Source organism: Dreissena polymorpha, chromosome 1 (assembly GCF_020536995.1).
Source record: "Dreissena polymorpha isolate Duluth1 chromosome 1, UMN_Dpol_1.0, whole genome shotgun sequence".
Classification (NCBI taxonomy): domain Eukaryota; kingdom Metazoa; phylum Mollusca; class Bivalvia; order Myida; family Dreissenidae; genus Dreissena; species Dreissena polymorpha.
The window spans coordinates 70,236,452-70,263,538 of record NC_068355.1 but is presented as its reverse complement, the minus strand read 5'-3'; the positions used below and the strand labels follow the sequence as shown (position 1 = coordinate 70,263,538).

The 27,087-nt window shown below is 36.5% G+C and overlaps 2 protein-coding genes across 2 annotated transcripts in view; both read left to right on the top strand.

Moving 5' to 3' along the window:
- Positions 1 to 452: 452 nt before the first annotated feature.
- Positions 453 to 26,428, top strand: LOC127834283 (protein phosphatase 1D-like). Its single transcript, XM_052359998.1, has 5 exons — positions 453 to 813; positions 15,447 to 15,628; positions 17,118 to 17,298; positions 18,934 to 19,139; positions 23,729 to 26,428. Exons 1-5 carry the CDS (start codon positions 510 to 512, stop codon positions 24,833 to 24,835), a joined length of 1,980 nt encoding a protein of 659 aa, XP_052215958.1. The 5' UTR covers positions 453 to 509; the 3' UTR covers positions 24,836 to 26,428.
- The window catches only part of LOC127834414 (coiled-coil domain-containing protein 86-like), a 31,345-nt gene continuing 21,538 nt past the window's right edge, over positions 17,281 to 27,087 (top strand). The window contains exon 1 of the mRNA XM_052360249.1: positions 17,281 to 17,290. The gene's annotated coding sequence lies outside the window, so the exon portion shown is untranslated. The remainder of the gene's footprint in view (positions 17,291 to 27,087) is intronic.

The window sequence follows — 27,087 nt, the reverse complement described above, 5'->3', positions numbered from 1 at the left end:
ATCAGCCATCATACATTTCTGAAATCTAAAGCAATAAGCATTGGAATTTCACACAAATGTTTAAAGCTTTAGACTTCAGGAAGGTGATGACTTACTTGTTATAGTCCATAAATTAATATCACAAAATATGCTTTCTTAAAGCATTAAAATTCACATTGAAAAGAAACGAATTCAAAACGTTTAACATTCATGAGGGGATTTCCCTCACGCAACCTCCCTCCACCCCCCCCCCCCCTCCCCTTCCACCCCTGCATACGGTTATGGGCATTATTTAAATAATTTCTTACATAAAACCGCGCTTAAATTTGTCTTAAATAAATAATATACGTGTTAAATAGTTCACCTGTTATTTTGGTTCAAAATAAAATTCGTTAAAAATAAATTGCATAAATGATTCTTTAAAAATAGTTCAAATGGGTCATCAATACAAACCAATCAGAAATCGTTTTGTTAGCAACTCTGAGTTTTCCCTCAACGTAAAAAGTGGCGGATGAAAACTCAAAATCAAAATGTCGAGTTATCGAATTGGCATGAATTTAAGGGTCACCGAAGACAGTAACCAAGGTGGCCGACGTTATATGGAAGACAGACACGCCATTCGATTTGTTAAAAATGAAGAAGGAGGTTTTGAATTCGCTTACTTTGGAATATTCGATGGACATGGCGGTGGTGAAGCTTCCAAATATGCTCGTGACTATTTACTCGATGAAATCACTAAATATGATTGCTTTTGGAGCGATAATGACGAAGATATATTGTACGCAATCAAATCAGCATTTCTAGATACACACTATGGGATGTGGAAAGAACTTGGTAAGATGACGATGATAAGAGGTTCAATTGCTTCGCTTCGCACTATGCAGTCCGCACTAGCTATTTGATCAGGCACAGTGGCTTAAATTGGAATTATGCACGTTTTAAAAACTTTAGAATCACGTGTTATTCACTTTTTTCATAATTTTTTGGTTTGCATTGAGACCTCCCGCGTCATTTGCAACGTTCAGTTTGTTTGAATCCAAATCGAGTCTATGACCTACTTTTATTATCCACTAGAATGTTAGCTAAAGAAACTTCAGCGTACAGTTTATATAGTATTGACAGACCTGTACGCTGAAGCTAACCCCGTATCGAAAGTCAACCAGAGTCATAACATATTTATGTCACGCTATAAATCAAAGAAAGCACATATTCTTGGATACATTTCTACATATATTGGTGAATAAATATAAATTACTGCATCGGGGATTATTTTAAGGTTCAAATGTTTCGAATGCATCTTACAATATATGAAAATAACTCTCATCAGTCTGAAATTCACAATTTTGACGCCATTGTCGCTTTGTCACGTGACGAGTTTTCATTTGGATACTTTCGGATCGACCTTGACATATTTTGCTGAAATTGTAAACATTACTTTCGTTTTCTGAAATCTATTATTTGTGATAAACAACTTATGTCTGGTGGATTATCAGACTTATTTCAGTGTGAATCAGGTTGTTTTAAATAATATTTACTTTGAGTTTGTATTTACACTACAATTTGTTTACAAAACAAGCCAGAATAATCTAAAATACCGGGAAATGTCATTTTGAATTTGAAAACACTTGAGCACATGGTATGTAACTAAAAATAGAAATAACGTCATATGACCGTGAAATCTCGGGAGATTCGCATTTCATGCAAGTCTGTCACATCGCTGTTTTTCTCGATATGTAAAAGCAGAATAGAGAAATTTTAAATGTTTAAGATAGTATTTTGTGAAAGAATATATCAGTTAAATGTGAAAAATGTCAATCTTTCCAATCAAGTGGTTGATTTGGGCTAATAACTGCATTTAAAAGCTGTTTTGGACCGGTCTTTGTTAACTGTCAACTTTTCGGGAATTTCTGGTTGACTTTCCTAATGGGGTTGGTCCATAACTATAAAGTCGCGCCAGTCAAAAATCATAAAAAGCGACATTTAAAGTTATGGTAGCCAGAACTACTAGAATGTTTGTTTACAAAGATAGAGGGTTATGTATTCAAACTAATGAGAATAATTATTTAAAATTTTTGAAGAAATATAATTCAAAGCTTAAGGATTTAAATACCCTGTTGATATGTTAGCACTGATAAGTGACAAGAAACCATTATAACAGCACTTTTCTGCTTTATAAAGTACACATACAAGTAAGTTTCAGGCTACTGGCATTAACTGCAAGCCTCCTCCTAATGCTATGCCCAGCAAGCGGCTACTCCTTACCCAAAGGGTGCTGGTCAATTTGTACATGTTTTATGGTCGACTCGTACTAGAACAAAATATATTCTGAAATTTATGATGGATACGATTATGAGTTTATAAATATAAATCCCGCAAGCTTGTCCATTTGTTATACACAATTACAAACAGGGGTTTTTTTTACTAAGAAAGTGACGCCGATATTCGGCGTCTTCCCCAACCAGAATTTTTCCCCTAAAAAATACCTTTTCCCCTCCAAAAATATAGTCTTTCACCAAAATATAATATTTTACCCTCAAAGAAATGTTCTTTTTGTTTTAGGAAGTCGACACTTATCCAATTTGTACCATGTACAACGATCTCGCTCTCTCTCCCGACGAACGCTCAAATCTGGGAATCCCAGTGATTCTATATATAGCTCTTAAATTACGTCATGGAAACCGGGCAACTTATCGTATTAATCATGTGACTATTTTACTGGATTCCGGTCTTGCGCGAGAAGGGTGTTTCGTCAATTAATTACCGGAAACCAGTCGAATTTTCATCCGGGTTATGTGAAAGCCAAGATATAAACGTTAAAACAGAAAAAAGTCTCACAATTGGCGTTCATACACGAACAAAATAAAACGTTCGGACTCGGAAAATATTAATTGCATTGACGCATTTTTTAAGAATGAATCATCAAAAACCGTTGAAACCCAGCAGGATTCGGAGGTACATGTAATCAACATCGATTAATACTGTCGGATTATTGTGAAAGTGAAAGTAGACAATCGGCAGCAGCCGCACCTTTCCCTTCCAATACTGTAACAGATCTAAATCGTCAACCCATTCATCATGAAATTGAAATCATAATATTGACATCGTTCCCCGGCCACAGTTGAAAACATTTCCCATTATTAGATCTACACCTGCAACTTTATTTAGGACTTTGACTTTAATATCATACTTGTTCATTTGTTTAAGAACAAAAAGGTCAGAGACCTGCCTCTTTTTATAAAAAAAACAACTGAAGTCTGTAGGTGAGTTATAGACATTGAAATGAACAGTTTTTATTTTTTCCCCAAATATGTCTCTTTCGCGCTAGATTTTCCCCTTTTACCCAGCGTCCAGCGTCTTCCCCTTTTTCTTAAAAAAACCCCTGACAAAACTAAACAAAAATGACAAAAACATAATTTCTGACTAAATGTATGACCACTGACATTGTTACCTCGGCACAACAGCCCATTTCCAAAGCTCACTACTCCATCAATTTTCAACCTATTTGAAAAAAAAATTGACATCAAATAACGCAGGATTAAATCAGCGTGTGTTCACACAAGTTGTCCCTAATGCGGTCAGCAAACTTGCAATAATATTTACTAGAATAGATCTTGCTATCACAAAAACACATTGCTAGTGTAACGGTACCGTATGGAACTAAAGAGGCATTAGTGATTAGATGTGTAAAGAGGTCGGTCTCAGGGTTTAAGTTCCTGACTCGCTGGGAACTTTTCTACACCTGGATACAGTGCAGGCCCAGGGCCCTCAATCTATCAAATCTGCAGGTCCCCACCTGAAAAGTGTTGTTTTTTTTCCCAAAACTGAATTTTTTCCCCTCAGAAAATGTAAAAAAAATAAAATAAAAAAAATTGCTGATTCAGGCTGTCAAGCGGTCATACTTTTTCCTACTTTTTCATCAGGATCCTACTTTTTCCTATTTTTTTACCAAATCTTCCTACTATTCCTACTTTTTCATTTTCAATGGAGATTTTTTTTTTTTTTAAAGAGTTTATTTAGTAAACTTGCAGGATGAATGAATCTATGGCATGACTGTATCCCTGTTAATGTGCATTCATCTAGATGAGACCTGACAACCCATGCTGACTGTCTGCTAGCACCTCTTCAGGAGCATAAATATTTATTTCTTATGTAACTTTTAAAATTATTGACAAGTTTTTTTTGAAGTAACAATAGTGCCTTGTTTACTTCCTTAGCATTTGTACACTGCAGACATCACTACCTTACACAGTTCCCAGTGATGCAAGAGCTGAGGGAACCCATTGTTTATTCCAGTTTTATTTTGTTTCCATTGACAACAATTTGACCAAACCTTATGCATGTTTACATGATATTGCTGTTTGGAATGTAGAGATATAGAGAGATACATGTATTGTATGAGTGGTTATATAATATGGAATTTATTACACAAGTTATTGGAAAAAAGATAAAACTGATGCTTTGCCGAGTTTTCATCATTTACAAATATAATGTAATAAATTCTATATTACATGACAACGGATATGATGTTCTATTGATATCATAAGTACATCATGTTTAGTAATTAAAGATAAATGCACAGAGCCTAAATGCCCTGATACATTTTTATGCTCCCGGTAGGGTGGCATATTGCAGTTGTACTGTCAGTCCGTTTGTCTGTCTGTCTGTGTGTGTGTGTCCGTCCGAAAACTTTAATATGGGCCATAACTTTTGCAATATTGAAGATAGCAACTTGATATTTGGCATGCATGTGTATCTCATGAAGCTGCACATTTTTAGTGGTGAAAGGTGAAGGTCATCCTTCAAGGTCAAAAGTTAAAAAATACAATCTAAGGGATGTAATAAGCTTTAAAAGGGAGATAATTTCTAAACCTTCCAAATGATATATTGAAATTTTATTTCAAAGCTGCACAATAGTGGGCATTGTGTTTCGGACAAACACAATTCTTGTCTAATGATGCCATAGCTAGTGAGGTAACTTCAAGGTGTTAAAGCGAAGTATTAAAATTATTAAACGGCATTATTACACTCCCGCAAAGTCATCAATAATGTAAAAGCCATTATTTGAAACTGGAATAAACAATGTAGTGCAACTGTTTCATTGCCCAATCAATGCTGTCATAAAAGATGTCAGGTGATAAGGTCCTATCTCCAGTTGCATAATCTGCTCTGCAATGACCAGTCATTTAGAATGTAACTTAAGTCATTATAACTGCACCCTATTGTCAATTTAAAGGTTTCACAATGTAGCTGTAGCAGAGCATTTACACTGCTTTATATACTAGTATTAATCTTGTACAACAAGTTGGTGTATCACTAAATAAATTTGGTCTTCTGCTTAAGGATATAACATGCACAATATAATTACCATTTTTATATCGATACACAGAAGACCTCTAACCACTTATTTGATGATACACCAAAATGAACAGCATCTAATTACATGTATACTTCTTTATCAGGGTAGCTTTGCTTGAAACTTAATTATCATAGATACACTATAAGTGCTAAAATTCCTAGTGGGAAAACAAAGTTTAACCCTTCATGGATGGAGAAGTTGGACAACAGTGGAAAAACACTGGGATCATGGTGCAAGAGAGATACCGGCAATGAGTTTGCAAGATATTGTACTGTCTGAATGAAGTCCATCTTGTAGTAATTCTGGTGCTTATCAACTTATAAGTCATGCAGATGGATAAAAACACAAGGAAAACATGAAATACATGCATGATAATTCACAAAAGCGTTTGTTTGGAAGTGCACAAAAGCCAAGCAGCTCTCAGGGTTGTGGGGATAAATCTATCTGTATGCAAGTACACCCATCACACAAGGAACAGGTACAAAAGGCTGAAATCTTCTGGGCCCTTAAGGTAGCTTCAAGTGGGTATCCATACAGAACATGTGATGGCACTCCTGCTCTGTTTCAAGCTATGTTTCCTGGACCTGTGTCTAAAAAATAAGTATTATGTATTCCTACTTTTGAGGGAAAAGTGCCTACTTTTTCCTACTTTTTTCCTACTTTTCTTGCAAAAGTAGTTCCTATTTTTTCCTACTTTTTGAAAAAAGGTCACTTGACAGCCTGCTGATTTATAGTTGAAAATTGACTCCAATATATCACGGTAGGGTTACCCGTCCAACCCACTTTTTTAACCACCAATGCAACTGCGGAAAGCATCTGAATCGTTCAGAACTGTAATTTTTGTAAATGTTTTGTTTCGTTGACATTTTTTCTAATCAATAAATGCTTTATTCAAAATGCAGTCTCAGTTTTGAAAGAATATTTATTATGCCCCCCTTCGAAGAAGAGTGGGTATATTGCTTTGCTCATGTCGGTCTGTCGGTCCGTCCACCAGGTGGTTGTCAGATGATAACTCAAGAACGCTTGGGCCTATGATCATGAAACTTCATAGCTATATTGATCATGACTCGCAGATGACCCCTATTGATTTTGAGGTCACTAGGTCAAAGGTCAAGGTCACGGTGACCCGAAATAGTAAAATTGTTTTCAGATGATAACTCAAGAACGCATACGCCTAGGATCATGAAACTTCATAGGTAGATTGACCATCACTCGCAGATGACCCCTATTGATTTTGAGGTCACAAGGTCAATGGTCAAGGTCACGGTGACCCGAAATTATAAAATGATTTTCGGATGATAACTCAAGAGCGCTTTTGCCTAGGATCATGACACTTCATAGGTACATTGATCGTGACTCGCAGATGACCCCTATTGATTTTCAGGTCACTAGGTCAAAGGTCAAGGTCACAGTGACAAAAACATATTCACACAATGGCTGCCACTACAACGGACAGCCCATATGGGGGGCATGCATGTTTTACAAACAGCCCTTGTTTGTACAGTAATTTACAGATAAAGACAAAGCTTTTTCTGTTACTAAATCCGCGTCCGAATTTTATGTCCGAAATTTACGCAATTGAGAAGCATATGAATCGTTCAGAACTGTTATTTTTAATAATGTTTTGTTTCATTTACATTTATTCTAGCAGTGTCCAACAAATTTCTTATTTTTCAGGTAGCCCACTGGGCTACCAATAAAAATATTTGGTAGCCCATAAAATTTTCCTACAAAATGATAAGAGGCAGGTTTTCATCTTTATTTTATTTCTTCATTTACATATCCATAATATGTATACATACATATACATTAAACAGCAAGTAGTCTGATGTACACAGTCAATATCGTAAATTAATGTTACAGTACAGGCACCGTGTACTTAAATGTAAATGTACCAAAGAAAATCATATACTACATGTAGATATTACATGTATGTGCACATGTATGTGTACTTAAATTCGGACAGCACGTTAAGTCGTAAACGTAAATAAAGCGTTTAGATGATCAATACGATTGACTCGTATGGTGTTAATCAATGCAATTGCCCTTTTTAACAACAGATACCGAGTTTCAAGAAATCAAGAGTATTAAATCATTTATTTACTTGTGTCCAACTTTAGGTACTGTCCGAATTTACGTATTGCATCCGTATGTTACGACACTTGTGTGCAGCAGTCAGTATACAATAAATAATTGTTTCAATATTGAAGGAACTGATACAGCGTAACGGTAACGATAAAGCGTGTTAACATGATATTTTATTAAGAGAAAATGTCAATGCCAAATAATTCGCGAGATACCCCGGTACTTTAGTTGAAATTCACAACGAAACTTTTAATGGAAATTAAATGATCTCAATGTTGTACCCGCTACGAAATTTTTATTTACAAATAAATACACCCACGCCAATTTTCGCGCGCTTTTTATCAGGACAAAGAAATTCATTTCTTAAATGTAGAATTTTGTAACCTAAAATAGCTGTACATAACGCGTGTAAACCGTGGCAGGTTATTTACGCATGTTGCAATACAACGGTCCTGATTGGGAGCTTATTTCATCATACATGTATCTTTAAATAGAACCATATGCCGAAATTCATTTGACACTTTAGAAAATTTCAAACGTTTGTGTTTATGACTCTTATCGTCTATATTACCCATCCATAATTTGGTTTTAAAAATATAAATAGGGCATATATGCCTATGGGATTATTGATTAACAGTCGATTAATCCAATTATTAATTGACAATGCAAACTAATTAGCAGGTGTTAACCGCGTTCACAAAGTTGTCATTAATATTCATTTTCGGTTTCGGTTTGATTTATTTAATGTTTGGCGTCCTTGGATATTTAACGACATCAAAAACGTTGTCGCCATTACTCATTGTTGCGGTGAACAAAGAATATCAAACTGCGAAATGATGTTGCATCATGTGCGCCAACTATCCAACTGGCTCTCATTATATTATTAGCAGACGACAAATGTTGATTCTGATTGGATGATTAAAATACACTGTTACTGTTTAAGACATTACCGCAAGAGATCGGTGACTGATTAGATAATTGATTGCACTTTGTTATCGGATTATAAGCAATACACAGTGTACAAACACATGGTCAGCGTGTTTATTCTATGTATGTCTGTCAATAAACCGGGCTACCGGTCTTATAGATTTATAGTAGCCCGGCGGGCGTCAGCTGGAAAATTTCAGTAGCCCGATGAAAAATTTCGGTAGCCCCCGGGCTCCGGGCAATGGATTTGTCGGACACTGATTCTAGTCAATAAATGCTTTATTCAAAATGCAGTCTTTTGTTTTCAAAGAATATTTATTTGTACAATAATTTACAGATGAAGACCATCTGGATCCATCGTCGGTTACCCACCAGTGTTCGACACTAACGGGAGTCCAGGAGTCCGAGACTCCTGGAAATGGGACTCTGACTCCTTGTTTTTGTTTCAAGGCAGTCCGTTGGACTCCTTGAAAATCATCTTTCAATTATAAAAATATCCATTGATTTCCTTTTTCATATTTCGAGATCGGAATGTCCGAACTTTTGCACATCGGAAAACATGTCACTCATCATTTTGCTGGAACACATCGACAAAAAAATAAATCTGATTTATTTATTTGTTTCCCTGTCACAGTCTTTGCGTGTAGTAAAAAGGGAACTCTAGAACACCGAATCTACTCAATCGTGACCGTTTTTTCTCTCTGCCATTTTTGCTAAATTAAACTAGCTTTCGCCGAACAGTCTCTTATCACTAAAAAAATCATCACAATACCCGAAATTGTTTGCATAATGCACGTTTCATGGACAAAAATAACTGAAGAAAGAAAATGCTTGAATAACCACATGTCACTATCAATTGATTATTTATGAGGTTTATTGCAGTTTGTTGACTTTGTTATACCTACCACACTTATCTATACCTACAGTGTATTCCGCCACGATAAAATCGTTGCCAGGTACTTAAGAGACTGATGATGACAACCGGGTGTAATCCTCGTGGAAATTGTGCTTTTCATGCATTATACTAAAAAACATTTTTCGTAAAGCGTTTTAACAAATTATCATTGAAATCATTACACAACTGTGACTGTTTTGTTGAATTATCCAATGAGCATAATACAAAATTTATTCCGAAACACACTTCCGAATTTTAATGTTAACGCGACGTTAACAAATACTTTTTATGCCCCCCTTCGAAGAAGAAGGGGTATATTGCTTTGCTCATGTCGGTCTGTCGGTCTGTCCGTCCACCAGGTGGTTGTCAGACGATAACTCAAGAACGCTTGGGCCTAGGATCATGAAACTTCATAGGTACATTGATCATGACTCGCAGTTGACCCCTATTGATTTTGAGGTCACTATGTCAAAGGTCAAGGTCACGGTGACCAGAAATAGTAAAATGGTTTTTGAATGATAACTCAAGAACGCTTGGGCCTAGGATCATGAAACTTCATGGGTAGATTGATCATGACTTGCAGATAACCTCTATTGATTTTGAGGTCACTAGGTCAAAGGTCAAGGTCACAGTGACCCGAAATAGTAAAATGGTTTCCGGATGATAACTCAAGAACGCATACGCCTAGGATCATGAAATTCATGGGTAGATTGATCATGACTCGCAGATGACCCCTATTGATTTTGAGGTCACTTGGTCAAAGGTCAAGGTCACGGTGACCCGAAATAGTAAAATGGTTTTGGGATAACTCAAGAACGCATAGGCCTAGGATCATGAAACTTCATAGGTAGATTGATCATGGCTTGCTGATTACCCCTATTGATTTTGAGGTCACAAGGTCAAAGGTCAAGGTGACCCGAAATAGTAAAATGATTTTCGGATGATAACTCAAGAACGCTTTTGCCTAGGATCATGACACTTCATAGGTACATTGATCGTGACTCGCAGATGACCCCTATTGATTTTCAGGTCACTAGGTCAAAGGTCATGTCACAGTAACAAAAATCGTATTCACACAATGGCTGCCACTACAACGGACAGCCCATATTTTCAAATCAACAGTGCTCATGTATTTCATTTTGATCCTTTGTTCTGATAAAAAGCGCGCGAAAATTGTGCTGCATGTACAACGTCACATCATCCGCATGGAAAGCGAGGGTGTATTGATTTTCGTATACACACTTTAAAGCGCAGAGAACATGGCGATCTTTTAATTATGGTTAAAAGTTTCGTAGTTAATTTTAAAAAAATTATATGCCGAATATTGTTTAATTGACATTTCATCTAAATTAATTTCAAATTAAACACGCTGTATCTTTATCGTTACAGTCTTTAAGATAAGGTATTATTAAAACAGGTATTGTACTTTACACATATTAAATAGAAAATCCGGACAAAACTGGAATTAGTGTTGGGCATTTTGAAAATATGCCTAGACTGCCTGTAGACTTTGATGTTTTGACAAAAGTGATTAAAATGTGGGAATGCAACTCTTTGCCGATGTGGTCAGTAATGACTGGTAATACTTTATTCTGAATCGCATTATTGTTAACCAGGTTTTCCGAAGGAAAAAACTGGTTATTAGATTGGCGAATGCGGGCGGGCTGGCTGGCGGGCTGGCGGAACAAGCTTGTCCGGGCCATAACTATGTCGTTCATTGTCAGATTTTAAAATCATTTGGCACATTTGTTCACCATCATTAAACGGTGTGTCGCGCGAAATAATTACGTCGATATCTCCACGGTCAAGGTCACACTTCGACTTCAAAGGTCAAAAATGGCCATAAATGAGCTTGTCCTGGCCATAACTATGTCATTCATTGTGAGATTTTAAAATCATTTGGCACATTTGTTCACCATCATGGGACGGTGTGTCGCACGAAAGAATCACGTCAATATCTCCAATGTCAAGGTCGCCACGACTAAAAATAGATTTAAAAAAAAAAAAACTTACAAAGGGGGTTAATTTTGTTTGTTCATTTCAAAAGTTCAGTTTGAGTTTTCTCCCTTTATCAGATTTTTTTTTTCACAATGAAAACCTGGTTTTGTGACAATTTTGTCCCTTGTTTTAATTAATAATTTCTTATAAATGTTATGGAGAAAAAATATATAAAGCAATGAAAAAAATAGGACTGTTACACCCGTTAGATATGAATCATTAACTATGACACTAACATAACATAATTATCCGATTATGGTTTTTTAACCCTAATCCCAATGTTAACAAGCAAGCATACATATATATGCATCATTAACAAATGTATATTGTTTAAACCTTACAATAATTAACTTACTTGTATTGAAATGGGTTAAATAATGTTTCAATGAAAGATAACATATGATAACAATTATTGAACAGCAGTTGCTTTGAACTTCGATCTGAAATCAAACATGAAAGAGAATTAAACATTTCATGGATTAACATGTGTAATAACCCGAACAATAATGTATATACAAAGTATTTGATTTTTGGACTCCCTGAAGTCTGTTCGGACTCCTAAATTTTTAAAGTAGGGAGTCCAAAGGACTCCTTACTCTGATTAGTTAGTGTCGAACACTGCCCACGACTAATTCATTCCGTTACTCTCCAGCATTAGCTAATGCTGGAGAGTAACGGAATTAATTAGTCGTGGGTAACCGACGATGATCTGGATCAAACATCTTATTAAGAACTATATCTGAAAGTTAGTTCTGCATTTCACACTGCTGATACCTGAAAATAATCTCATTGAGTTAAATATTCAATTAAGTGTTGTGGTAAGAAAAAAAGCCTACCTACCGACCCACATTTAAATTAGATAACTGTTAATAGTCATTAGATTAAGTAAAAGTCCACCTTCCTGTCCTATAGAAAGTCACATATAAAGAAATATACACAGTTGTTGTTTTTTATAAAAATTCTCCCATTTAAAAAAAATTCCCCTTCGCCCAAAGTAGTGTGCGGGCGCTGGGGCCCTGGCGCATGTGGTTATCCATTGAACCTGCCAGTGAGTTTGTCCGATTCAGTGATACACTGTTCCATGTGACTGGAGTTCAAGCATGAAATCCAAGTTTGCATGGGAGTCCGAGAATGTCACTGTAGCTCAAGTAAGATTGGTGATTAGATATGTAAGTACAGTCAATCTTGTGGATGCGACCACTTGTATTAAGCGACCTTTGTCTTATGCAATTATTTTGAAATCCCACGGAGCTTTTTCGCTATATAATGATATTGTATTAAGCGACTTTTGTCCTACGCGACCAGCGACCGCTGATTTTTTTTGTATTTTTATGTCCGAATCTTGAATTGAGCGACCACTAGAAGGTAAATGTGGTTAATCTATTGATCTTTCAGGGACAAATCCGTGTTAATTGTTTATCTAAGCCAATAAGATGTACTGTTACACCTCTGCTTTGTTTTCACACCAACCATTATGATTATGCTTTTTCTCGTTGACCGGTTCTGACCGGTATTGTTGTAGAATGCATATTAATTTATTGAGTTGAATAATAGGGGAACGTATTGCGCACAGTCTACACCTTAAATAGTTTACGATGTGGAACGTTAAGAGACAACGCCGATTTTTCTCGAGTATAGATAACAGGTGCAGAAACAATGCACTGTACGCGACAAACATTTCCTGAAGAGTGCGGAAAATAAACTTTTAATCGGCAATATCTGTCGAAATCCGTACATTACCAATTTGTAATTATGCTAATTAGCAGATATTTGTTAGCCAATCACATTGTCATTTACTTAATAAATTTTCCAATCAGGTCTGTTTGTTTGTTTTCAATTGACGTGTTTTATTTTTTTCAGCTCATTATGTATCATAATCAAGTCAGATTTCCTTAAGCGTACATGTACATGCAGAAATTAAAATGTCAAAACGAAAAGTGTTAACATTGAACGAGAAAATTCTGGTTTTGGATGTAAAATTGCAGATGAGTTGGCAAAACTCAAATTCAGAACATTCTTAAGCGTAAAGCTTAGGTGCTTGAAGACGTGGAAAATAATGTGTCAGGTGAAAAAAAAACGCAAAAAATATTTCCTTGTCTATGTTGTTTTTGCAAATAAATATGTACACACAATTCATTTATAATAAATGATAATTTATAATAAATGAAAAAAATAAAACACATTATAAGTAAGATGTTGTTTATGTATCGTGTTTATATTCATTTTATTATAAAAGTTAAAATCATTGTTGACAAAAGAGATTATCCTTCATATAGATTAAAATTGAGGGTAAGCATTCTTCCAGAATGGCCTTTTTTTATTTAAAGACCATTTTATTAAGAGACCACTTTTGATTACTCCCTTGAGTGGTCTCTTAATACAAGATTGACTGTAGTTTGGTAAGCTTACTCACTAGAGCGCTCTGCTTGCTGGTGAGATGTCAAGATTTGAGTCCCAGACTTGCTGCACACTTTCACTGCCTGTCCATACAAGCATGCATAACATGGATTTCAATAGATTTTAAAAACCAGGAGTCAATGACCCTTGGACTTAAATTTTGAGGAGTCAAATTGAAAAATGCTGGGGTCAATTTTGAAGCGCGTTAATTGTGTTTTTGTCTGTATTATTCATTTTTTTAGATAAAAATATGCTAACATAATATCTTTAAAAGTTATATTGCCTTATTAAATAACAATACCATGATAAAAAACACAACATATTTTAATGAATTGGTACATTAAAATCTACTTCCTTTTAAAACATTTAAGTCTTTTCAGGGTTTTTTTTTACTAAGGAAGTGACGCCGATATTCGGCGTCTTCCCCTACCAGAATTTTTCCCCTAAAAAAACCATTTCCCCTCCAAAAATATAATTTTTCACCAAAATATAATATTTTACCCTCAAAGAATTTTTTTTTCTTTTGGGAAGTCGACACTTATCCAATTTGTACCATGTACAACGATCTCTCTCTCTCTCTCTCTCCCGACGAACACTTAAATCTGGGAATCTCTGTGATTCTATATAAAGCTCTTAAATTACGTCATGGAAACCGGGCAACTAATCGTATTAATCATGTGACTATTTTACTGGATTCTGGTCTTGCGCGAGAAGGGTGTTTCGTCAATTAACTACCGGAAACCAGTCGAATTTTCATCCGGGTTATGTGAAAGCCAAGATATAAACGTTAAAACTGAAAAGTCTCACAATTGGCGTTCTTACACAAACAAAATAAAACGTTCGGACTCAGAAAATATTAATTGCGTTGACGCATTTTTTAAGAATGAATCATCAAAAACCATTGAAACCCAGCAGGATTCGGAGGTACATGTAATCAACATCGATTAATACTGTCTGATTATTGTGAAAGTGAATGTAGACAATCGGCAGCTGCCGCACCTTTCCCTTCCAATACTGTAGCAGATCTAGATCGTCAACCCATTCATCATGAAATTGAAATCACAATATTGACATTGTTTCCCGGTCCCAGTTGAAGACATTTCCCATTATTAGATCTACCCTTGCAACTTTATTTAGGACTTTGACTTTAATATCATACTTGTTCATGTGTTTTTCTTTAATTACTTTTGCGGACTTACTTGAACGGTGCCATCTGCAAGTCTGCAAAAAAAACTGCAATTTTCGGATGGTCAATCAGTTATCACGTAATCACTGTGGCTAATTACCCAGTTAGTGTGCACGCACTATTTAGAAGATGACATGTGTATTGGAGGAGATGAGATAAGATAAACCACGCCTGGGGTATTCCCTCGAGTATAGACCGAGTTTCAAATACTGAAACATTAATTTCAATTAGGAGCACAGTCGGATTTATTACCATGGAACTCGAGATGTTAACTGACTGACGCACTTGTCAAATTTTCGATGCGTCAAAAAAGGGTTGCGTCAAAAACGAGTCATTTTTAATTTGCTTGCGTCAAAACGCAGGATTCTACGTCTATTGTAATCCCTGCATAATTCATTTTGGCAGTCTCAAATTTGGAGAAAAAAAAGCTCGTCCTTAAATCAGCTATCTAATCCATAGTTATTCGCCAAATCAATAGATTATGACCTCTTCCTAAACAGAAAAAGCCCTGCAATCTAGATCTTTATGATTCCTAAATCAGAAACTAGAGACTTTGTCCAACACTAACGGGTAATAAATGATATTTTGATAAGTCAAGTCTTGACATGTTACATTAATTACAGATAAGTGGCCTCGCACAGGAAGTGGTTTACCCAGCACAGCAGGGACAACAGCCAGCATTGCAATTATCAAGAACTCAAAGTTGTATGTTGGCCATGTTGGAGACTCGGCAATTGTTCTTGGTAAAAAATATCCAAAGTCAAGCTATGACCCCATTGGTAGAAGCGCTACAATGCTCACAAAGGTGCATTAATAGTTTTATTCTATTTAATTGATGTTTGAATTGTGCATGCAGTGATTTTTTTCCTTCTTAATAAAGAACCAGAAAACAGCACTTTTCCAATGAAACTTCAACAAAAAACTATAAATTTCCCAATTGCTGTCAAAACAAATCCAAATTGAATGTTAGCTCCAAATTTTTATGTCCCCCACTATAGTAGTGAGGGACATATTGTTTTTGCCCTGTCTGTTGGTTGGTCTGTTGGTTGGTTGGTTGGTTTGCGCCAACTTTAACATTTGCAATAACTTTTGCAATATTGAAGATAGCAACTTGATATTTGGCATGCATATGTATCTCATGGAGCTGCACATTTTGAGTGGTGAAAGGTCAAGGTCATCCTTCAAGGTCAAATATATGGGTCAAAATCGGTCATTTAATGTACACTTTTGCAGTATTTCAATATTCAAGATAGCAACTTGATATTTGGCATGCATGTGTATCTCATGGAGCTGCACATTTTGATTGGTGAAAGGTCAAGGTCATCCTTCAAGGTCAGATGTCAAATATATGTGGCCAAAATCGCTCATTTTATGAGTACTTTTGCAATATTGAAGATAGCAACTTGATATTTGGCATGCATGTGTATCTCATGGAGCTGCACATTTTGAGTGGTGAAAGGTCAAGGTCATCCTTCAAGGTCAGAGGTCAAATATATGTGGCCCAAATCGCTTATTTTATGAATACTTTTGCAATATTGAAGATAGACACTTGATATTTGGCATGCATGTGTATCTCATGGAGCTGCACATTTTGAGTGGTGAAAGGTCAAGGTCATCCTTCAAGGTCAAATATATGGGTCAAAATTGCTCATGTAATGTCACTTCTGCAATATTGAAGCTAGCAATTTTATATTTGAAATGCATGTGTATCTCATGGAGCTGCACATTTTGAGTGGTGAAGGGTCAAGGTCATCCTTCAAGGTCAAACATCATATAGGGGTCAAGGTCATCCTTCAAGGTCAAACATCATATAGGGGGACATTGTGTTTCACAAACACATCTTGTTGTTTATTTAAACAAAATGCAAAATTAAGTTAAAATCCCTATTAACATGTACATGTAGCTCTACGGCTTAAAACGAACTAAATATAAAATTTCCCAATATTAAGACTTCATAAGGCAAATTTTCCAAATGGACTGGTACCGGTACTTTTTCCATTTGAGCAAAAACAAAAGCGGGCTTTTGAATAATAATAGCACAACATAAATTTGTCTTTAAAAAAAATCTAAACAATCGGATAGTTGAATGATATATGATGTCCAATTTAAGCCAAACCTAATGTATTATGAGTCGTTGTACAAGTATGTCATGAAGACATTTTTCTAAATTCTTCAAAGATCACAAGGGCTTGGATTTAACATTTTGCATTGAACATCGATTTAAAAGTGCTTAAATAGTGTTTGGAAATTTCTGTATGAGCCCTGTGTTTGCATGTTCTGAACTTTAATTTAAGGATCACAAACCTGATGATCCAGCAGAACTGCAGCGTATAGAGCTAAGTGGGGGACAGGTGGTAGCCAAGTCAGGTGTACAGAGAGTTGTCTGGAACCGACCCAGAACAGATCATAAAGGGCCCGTAAGGCGAAGCACACCCATTGACAAAATACCTTTTTTGGCAGTGGCACGATCGCTTGGTAATGACTTGTGTCTGGAGTATTTATTTTAGTTAAGTGCAGGTTGATTTAAAGTATAATAAACTGTCTTGTGGTTGGTTGGCCAAAAATATTATTGCCTTGTTTGTTTAAAGAGCTTGGAGAAATTACTTTGGCCTAACTCTCAGTATTGAGTGGCTCATCCAGCATGTGTCACAATTATGACACACAAGGTACTTACGTAGCATATTCTGGTGCACACTGATACATGCCGATGCTTCAGCGATTGTTTTCCTTCTCTATATATCTTTAAGTACCGGAAAACGGCTCTTTACCAATTAGGAAAAACTACAAATTTCCCAATTACAGTAAAAAAATCCCAATTGGTTTCCAACAAAATAATTATAATAGCATCCCCCTGCCCTTTTCAAATCCTAGCTGGTGATCTGTGGAGCTATAATTACCTGACACTTCTATGTTGCAGGTGATCTGTGGAGCTTTTATTTTCTGACACTACTATGTTGCAGGTGATCTGTGGAGCTTTTATTTTCTGACACTACTATAATCTGGAGCTTACATTACCTGACACTACTTTGATGTAGGTCATCTGTGGAGATATAATTACCTGACACTACTATGTTGAAGGTGATCTATGGAGCTATAGTTGTCTGACACAACTATGTTGCAGGTGATCTGTGGAGCTATAATTACCTGACACTACAATGTTGCAGGTGATTTGTGGAGCTATAATTACCTGACACTAATATGTTGCAGGTGATCTGTGGAGCTATAATTACCTGACACTTCTATGTTGCAGTTGATCTGTGGAGCTATTATACCTTGACACTGCTATGTTGCAGGTGATCTGTAGAGCTATTATAACTTGATACTACTATGTTGCAGGTGATCTGTAGAGCTGTAATTACCTGACATAACTATGTTACATGATGTGATCAGATCTGTAGAGCTATAATTACCTGATACTACTATGTTGCAGGTGATCTGTGGAGCTATAATTACCTGACACTACTATGTTGCAGGTGATCTGTGGAGCTATAATTACCTGACACTGCTATGTTGCAGGTGATCTGTGGAGCTATAATTACCTGACACTTCTATGTTACAGGTTATCTATGGAGCTATAATTACCTGACACTGCTATGTTGCAGGTGATCTGTGGAGCTATAATTACCTGACACTTCTATGTTGCAGGTTATCTATGGAGCTATAATTACCTGACACTGCTTTGTTGCAGGTGATCTGTGGAGCTATAATTACCTGACACTACTATGTCGCAGGTTATCTTTGGAGCTATAATTACCTGACACTACTATGTTTCAGGTGATCTGTGGAGCTTTTATTTTCTGACACTACTATGTTGCAGGTGATCTGTGGAGCTTTTATTTCCTGACACTACTATAATCTGGAGCTTACATTACCTGACACTACTTTGATGTAGGTCATCTGTGGAGATATAATTACCTGACACTACTAGTATGTTGAAGGTGATCTATGGAGCTATAGTTGTCTTACACAACTATGTTGCAGGTGATCTGTGGAGCTATAATAACCTGACTCTTCTATGCTGCGGTCGACTTGTGGAGCTATAATTACCTGACACTGCTATGTTGCAGGTGATCTGTGGAGCTATAATTACCTGACACTTCTATGTTGCAGGTGATCTATGGAGCTATAATTACCTGAAGGAAGAGTTTGTTGTGTCCCCAGAGCCAGATGTGTCGGTGCACAAGCTAAACCCAGAGTTTGACAAGTGCCTCGTGATTGGCTCAGATGGACTTTGGAATATGCTATCTGCCGATGAGTCCGTCAACACGGTGTTTGACCTTGAGAGTCAGTTTGAGCACAAGGTTATCAATGATCCGGTGAGTTGTTCATGTTCTGATGAAAATAATATGTGGAAAAAAAATAGCAAAGAGGCTGCCTGGACTGAAAATGCTTTTTGTTTACATAATTTATTTTGTCAGAAATTTAAGCTAATGGCATACATACACAAAAATATGTCTATTTCCTCTGATATGTTAAAAACACATTGGTTGGTTCCCGGTGCGTAGATCTTTTTAGCACACTGAAGCACAATGTTCTCATGGTGAGCTAAAATGATGGGTAGAAATCCACCTTTGTCAGCTGTATGTTTTCAACCATGTAAGCCACAAAGGGATGTCACTTAGCTTCAATGGAATTACTCTTTGGTTAACCTATTTCAAAGCTGTTCAAATCATTGCAGTCCACTGCATGTGTAGTTCACTAGAGCTTAACAAAGATTTTCAATATTATTTTCCTCTATAACAGCAGCCACAAGTTTTATTATTAGGTGTAATAATAATCTAGTAGTCCTCTACAAATGTTAAATAAGTGATTTTTTTGCCCAAAAAAGTATCTGTACCCTACCAATTAGAAGTGAAAACCTTTGATAGCAAAATTTTCTTTCCTTTTGGAAATTTCTCGGACAGCAATTGCGAATTTTGTAGATCTTTCTCAATTGGGAAAGTGCTTTTTACAGGTACTTTATAAAGAAGGAAAAAATTTACTTGTTCAAATCAGGTACATAGCGTAAAAATGAGGTAACATGATTTATATTGACTTAATACTGGTAAATAACTTAAAAATCTTCTATGAAATTGCAATCTTCAGAATAAAGTATAACGAAGTGAAACTCCAGCTGCTGGAGCGGTATTGCATTCTCATTGAATGACTTAAGTTGTTTTTATGCCCCCGGTAGGGTGGTATATAGCAGTTGAACTGTCCGTCAGTCAGTATGTGTGTACGTCAGTCCGTCCGAAAACTTTAATGGCCATAACTTTTTATGCCCCCCTTCGAAGAAGAGGGGGTATATTGCTTTGCTCATGTCGGTCTGTCGGTCCGTCCACCACTTGGTTGTCAGACGATAACTCAAGAACGCTTGGGCCTAGGATCATGAAACTTCATAGGTACATTGATCATGACTCGCAGATGACCCCTATTGATTTTGAGGTCACTAGGTCAAAGGTCACGGTGACCAGAAATAGTAAAATGGTTTTTGAATGATAACTCAAGAACGCATATGCCTATGATCATGAAACTTCATGGGTAGATTGATCATGACTTGCAGATGACCCCTATTGATTTTGAGGTCACTAGGTCAAAGGACAAGGTCACGGTGACCCGAAATAGTAAAATGGTTTCCGGATGATAACTCAAGAACGCATATGCCTAGGATCATGAAACTTCATGGGTAGATTGATCATGACTTGCAGATGAACCCTATTGATTTTTAGGTCACTAGGTCAAAGGTCAAGGTCACGGTGACCAAAAATAGTAAAATGGTTTTTGAATGATAACTCAAGAACGCATGCGCCTAGGATCATGAAACTTCATGGGTAGATTGATCATGACTCGCAGATGACCCCTATTGATTTTGAGGTCACTAGGTCAAAGGTCAAGGTCACGGTGACCTGAAACAGTAAAATGGTTTTCGGATGATAACTCAAGAACGCATACGCCTAGGATCATGAAACTTCATAGGTAGATTGATCATGACTTGCAGATGACCCCTATTGATTTTGAGGTCACAAGGTCAAGGTCACGGTGACCCGAAATAGTAAAATGATTTTCGGATGATAACTCAAGAACGCTTTTGCCTAGGATCATGACACTTCATAGGTAAATTGATCGTGACCCGCAGATGACCCCTATTGATTTTCAGGTCGCTAGGTCAAAGGTCAAGGTCACATTGACAAAAATCGTATTCACACAATGGCTGCCACTACAACGGACAGCCCATATGGGGGGCATGCATGTTTTACAAACAGCCCTTGTTCAATATTGAAGATAGCAACTTGATATTTAGCATGCATGTGCATCTCATGGAGCTGCACATTTTGAGTGGTGAAAGGTGAAGGTCAAGGTCATCCTTCAAGGTCAAATGTCTAATATATGGCTTCTGTCAATCCGTCCAAAAACTTTAACATTGGCCATCACTTTTTCACTATTGAAGATAGTTATTTGATATTTGGCATGCATGTGTATCTCATGAAGCTGAACATTTTGAGTGGTGAAAGGTCAAGGTCAAATGTCAAATATATGGCGTCTGTCCGTCCGAAAACTTTAACATTGGCCATAACTTTTTCAATATTGAAGATAGCAACTTGATATTTGGCATGCATGTGCATCTCACGGAGCTGCACATTTTGAGTGGTGAAGGTAAAGGTCATCCTTCAAGGTCAAGGTCATCCTTCAAGGTCAAATGTCTAATATATGGCGTCTGTCCGTCCGTCCAAAAACTTTAACATTGGCCATAACTTTTTCACTATTAAAGATAGCAACTTGATATTTGGCATGCATGTGTATCTCATGGAGCTGCATATTTTGAGTGGTGGAAGTTCAAGGTCAAGGTCATCCTTCAAGGTCAAAGGTAAAAAAATAATAATGATTTCAAAGCGGCGCAATAGAGGGCATTGTGTATCTGACGAACACATCTCTTGTTTTTTTTAATCAATTTGTCCATAGTTTTATCATTTGGCGAAACCACCAATGTTGTTGTTACATTTATACACATTACCAATTCAGTATGCATAAAAGGCAGCTTGTCTGATAATGATCTGTAAAAATTCAGTATAACCTGCAGGACTCTGAATTGATGAACATACAAGTTAACTTTATAAATACAGAGAATGTATAAGAATGTACAAGAAAGGTCTTAAACAAGGCTTCTAAAAATAATAAAAATACTAACAGAGTTTAAATCTTTGTCGTTACTGGTATACAGTTTGTAAAAATATTTCCCCTGTGTTCACATGATTTATATAGAGTTCAGAGCTCCAGATAAGGTTTTGTGAAATTCTTAAATTACTACCAGATTTTCAAAAAGAATTCTTAACTCTGAAATTTTATTCTTAACGTTACTACTAAGTTTTGGAAAATAATTCTTATTTTTTCTGAATGACCTAAAAATAAATAATAATGGTTATTTTCATGCAAAAAAATCAAAATAAACACACTAGCAACTTTATTTATACGAGTTCAACAGTGTCTTTTCAGTATTATACAATTTTATTTTTCCAATACCTTCATATGCCCAAACTGTGTTTAGATTGCATGCCTTAGATGAATTTTTACCTATTTCACATTTAAAACGGGTCTCCCCTTCAATCTTTTCAACGATTAGCCACGGGACTTGTCCCTTCCACTCGTTCAATGTTTTTTTGTGTGTTTAAGTTTGGACCCGTCGTGTCGCGTTTTTGTTTAGCTTTTCCGACTGTGTCGGCAACTGAACATACAACATCGTATAAGATATTTTCTATAATGTCTTTCTAAACATTTAACTTCGGCTCACTTTGCGTACAATATGTTAAAAGCGTGTTTTTGGACGCTTTGCAGTTTTTTAGGACACTTTCTGGGCGCCGCCATTGTTTTTTGACAGATAGACTGTATACGCCGCTTTTATTGGAAAAAAATGCGCTTTGTTAAACAAACCCGATAACCATTCTATATAAGCACCGCAAAGATCTTTAATACGCGAAAAGAACTCAATAGAAATCGATACGAACCGATGTAAAAATAATATTCGTAACTTGATTTTGTAATTCTTAATGGTACGACAAGATTTTAAAATAAATACGTAACGGACTTGAAAACAATTCGTAATTACGAAAATACGACCCTTATCTGGAGCTCTGGAGTTGTATCGTAAACATCTGCTATACTAATCCAGTGATCGAAAATAGAATGTTTATCTTGACATTTATAAACTGAGTACAAATCAGGGTCACTGATGTCCTAAATCAAGATCACCAAGTCAAATTTTAGAAACACCATTTTGCCATTCTACAAGTCAAATTCACAGTGCATAAATCAATTCTGGTCATTATGTCTTGGTCTTGTCAATATGTAGGCCATGGATTTTTTGCCCAAAATAACATCCCCTTACTGGCTGTTAACCAATTGCCAAAAAAATGTCTTTTTCTAAATGGCAAAGAGTAACTTTTTTTCCTTAAACTCTGACCAAAATTTCCAAAAAATATACCAAACTTGTCCAGTAAACACAATAATTGGTTGATTGAGTTTATTATTTAGCAATTTAATTCTTTAGCACTTCATAAAATAATTTAAATTTTAGAAAGCAATTAAAAATGCACAATCTTTTATTATTGATGATATTAATATTCATTTTATCACCAATTTCATGATCTATCACAATTTTTACCCCAATAGAAAATGCACAGGCTGTAAAATATAAAGTGGAAAAGAATCACTGCATGTTTGAATAAGGTTCAACTTTGGCTTAAAACTATTTAACCAGGTCAAGTCTTGAACAATTGGTTTACCTCGAACTAAGGTGAGTGCTTCAGGCCCATCATGGCCCTTTTGTTCTGAGTGTAGTACGGGTGGGGGCGGGGTATGATTTGTGTATTTGCACCTTCAGGTGAATAGGAATATCTGATATGTGTTGTAATAAGAAAATTTCTTTTTTCAGACTGTTCCACTTTCATACTGGATAAATCCAGCTGAGCGTCTTGTGCAGGCAGCCCTTGCAAAGTGGCGAATGCGTTTAATGAAAGCCGATAACACCAGTGCCATTGTTGTCCTCATAGACCCACTGGGACCACGCAAACTGTCCATACTGCGAAAGAAACGGGAGGAGAGAATGAAGGAGATAGCAGAAAAACGCATCAACAATGCCAAGGCAGCTGAACTGTTGACAGCCCAAGAAACCTTGACAATTGGTAGCCCCAAAAAGGTGCCAGTGAAGGATGAGCTTGTACCTGTGATATCATATACTGTGAAGGGTAAAGGTGGGGTATCTGAAGGTAGGCACTCAGCCCCTGCTCAATCTCCTGTGAACAAATTCCTGGATGATAGCATACAGTTGCTAAATGACAGTGAAGCTTCTCAACTAAACTCAAGTAAACATAATGAGGCAAAACACAGCAAGTCAGCAACAATGAAAACCACATCCCCATCTGTGCAATCACCAGTCACCAAAGAGGATACGAGTCCTACTCGCATGGCTACACGACAGTCGCCTCATAAATCTGTATCCCTGAGTCCAAGTCCAGTTACCCTTAAGAAACTACAGAAAGAGTCGCATGTATCTACAATAGGTAAGTCAAGAACACAGGCAGGGCCCTCGAGTGAACAGAACATTTCTAGTAGTCCTAGTAACTCGAATCAACAAAAATGTCTACAACCCAGCAAGTGCACTTATGATAATGTAAAGCCATCAATTCCATCCAAGCAGCCAACCGTTATCAAAATGAAAGGTTTGGAGAACATGTACTCCTCTGTTGTGCAATTCAGCAAAGGGCATTTAAATTTGCGGACCAATCTGCAAAAGTGCAAGGATGTTAAGAACTTGAACAATTCTAGCTCAGTAGATGCTGTTCGAACAGCAAAGAAGGTCCACTCAAGTAAGAGTCTGACCACAAGAATCAGCTTACGACTGCGAAGGTTGAGGCAAAAGACACAGACAAAAAGGAGCCACTTAGAAAACAAAGGATTTGTGAAACCAGGAACAAAGCGAAAGTTGGACAGTGAGAGCTCGTCTGTAACACCTGCATCAAAGAAAGCCAAACACTCCTGAGTGTTTTATCTCATTTAAATGTTTTGTACCTGTTTGCACAGTTAGCAAATAGTTTTTTGGTATTCATTGAAGGTCGCATTGTCTTTAGATATTGAGCAGATCTCGACTTGTTCAGAAGTAATGATATCTGTTCGAAAAGCATATGATCTTAGCAATTATTTTGCCATATATTGATGTTTTTTAAAATAACATGGCACAAATGTTTGTTTCCATAAAATCACGTGTGGCCTGTAACATCTTGGGACCTCAAATGTCAAGGTCAGCTCATAGGTCAAATATTGTCATTTGACGGCTTAAAAATTCTGGGCTGAGTTAAAGCTTTGCCATTATTTAAGGGACGTTATTAAAGTATCTTCGGCCACTTGTAAACATCAATAAGACGACAGTGTCACAAGTAAAATATTCCCTACCTTACCGATCAAGGTCACACTTAGTGGATTAAGATCAGCATCAGCAGTCTGCTACTTTTTCTTTCTTCGTGAATCTTAATGACCATCATGAGGAAACGGCATGTTTTGTGTAACATCTGTCTTCCTATCTCAAATGTCAATGTCACTCTTAGAGGTCAAAAGTCACATTCAGTCATAAACATTTTGTGAACAAAAGAAAAGTGCGAGTGCATCCTTGTCCTAGGGACACATGTCTTCTTACATTGAAAATGCTGCTGCCTTACTTGAGAATTGTATGGAAAATCAAAGGACCTTGTGAATCGCTTTTAAATTTAGTGAATAATTGCTAAATCAAACACAATTTGTATTGTTATTGGAAGATGCTTTTCAAGCTTTTTTTTAGCTTGTATATTCTGTAGGGATAGCAAAAAATACTGAAAATGATATTCGAATATTCGGTTGTCATTATTCGAATATTCGATTTTAAGCCTTATACTAAAATGTCCGAACTAACGCCTGTCCGTAGCAAAGTAAAGTTCCTGATTCCCACGCATAACACTTATAGTCGTTGTGTATATGCAGCTTTTGAAAGGGGATAAGAGTTTTATTTTTAAAGAACAATAATTGATTATTGAGTTCTATTTTTTCGCATAATACTTTTAATTTTTATGCCCCCGGTAGGGTGGCATATAGCAGTTGAACTGTCCGTCAGTCGGTATGTCGGTCAGTCTGTCCGAAAAAAACTTTAACATTGGCCATAACTTTTTCACTATTGAAGATAGCAACTTGATGTTTGGCATGCATGTGTATCTCATGGAGCTGAACATTTTGAGTGGTGAAAGGTCAAGGTCATCCTTCAAGGTCAAATGTCAAATATATGGTGTCTGTCCGTCCGAAAACTTAAACATCGGCCATAACTTTTTCAATATTGAAGATAGCAACTTGATATTTGGCATGCATGTGCATCTCACGGAGCTGCACATTTTGAGTGGTGAAAGGTGAAGGTCAAGGTCATCCTTCAAGGTCAAATGTCTAATATTTGGTGTCTGTCCGTCCGTCCAAAAACTTTAACATTGGCCATAACTTTTTCACTATTGAAGATAGCAACTTGATATTTGGCATGCATGTGTATCTCATGGAGCTGAACATTTTGAGTGGTGAAAGGTGAAGGTCAAGGTTATCCTTAAAGGTCAAATGTCAAATATATGGCCATAACTTTTTCAATATTGAAGATAGCAACTTGATATTTGGCATGCATGTGTATCTCATGAAGCTGCACATTTTGAGTGGTGGAAGTTCAAGGTCAAGGTCATCCTTCAAGGTCAAAGGTCAAAAAAACAAAAACAATTTATTTTTTTCAAAGCGGCACAATAGGGGGCACTGTGTTTCTGACGAACACATCTCTTGTTATAACATATTAGGCACGTTGCCGATAAACATTACACCGTAATTTGGATTTATGCCAATGCAATGTTTGGTTACCTCCCTTAGATAATGTGGGTTTTTTTGTTTTCGCAATTTTTTATGTCGGACTCCAGAACTACATAAATTGCATATAGCCTTTGTCTTGTCAATTCAGCGCGTAAAATAATTCCAAACACGAGAGGGTGACATTGTGAATTTCTTAACCTAATAGTTTTTAGAATATAAATTGTAGACATATCTAGAAAATACATGTATGGCGAGTTAGAGTGAACGTTCGCGACCGCATATTAATTGTTTAGTATTTCAAGCAAATGTAATTGGTTAATATTTGAGCAATTAAATTCTGGTTAGATAATCGTGCATTCAATGTATGGATATAACAATTAAATTGATTGGTCATTTGAACATACCGCATGTTAGGTTGTCTAAATTGCAAGA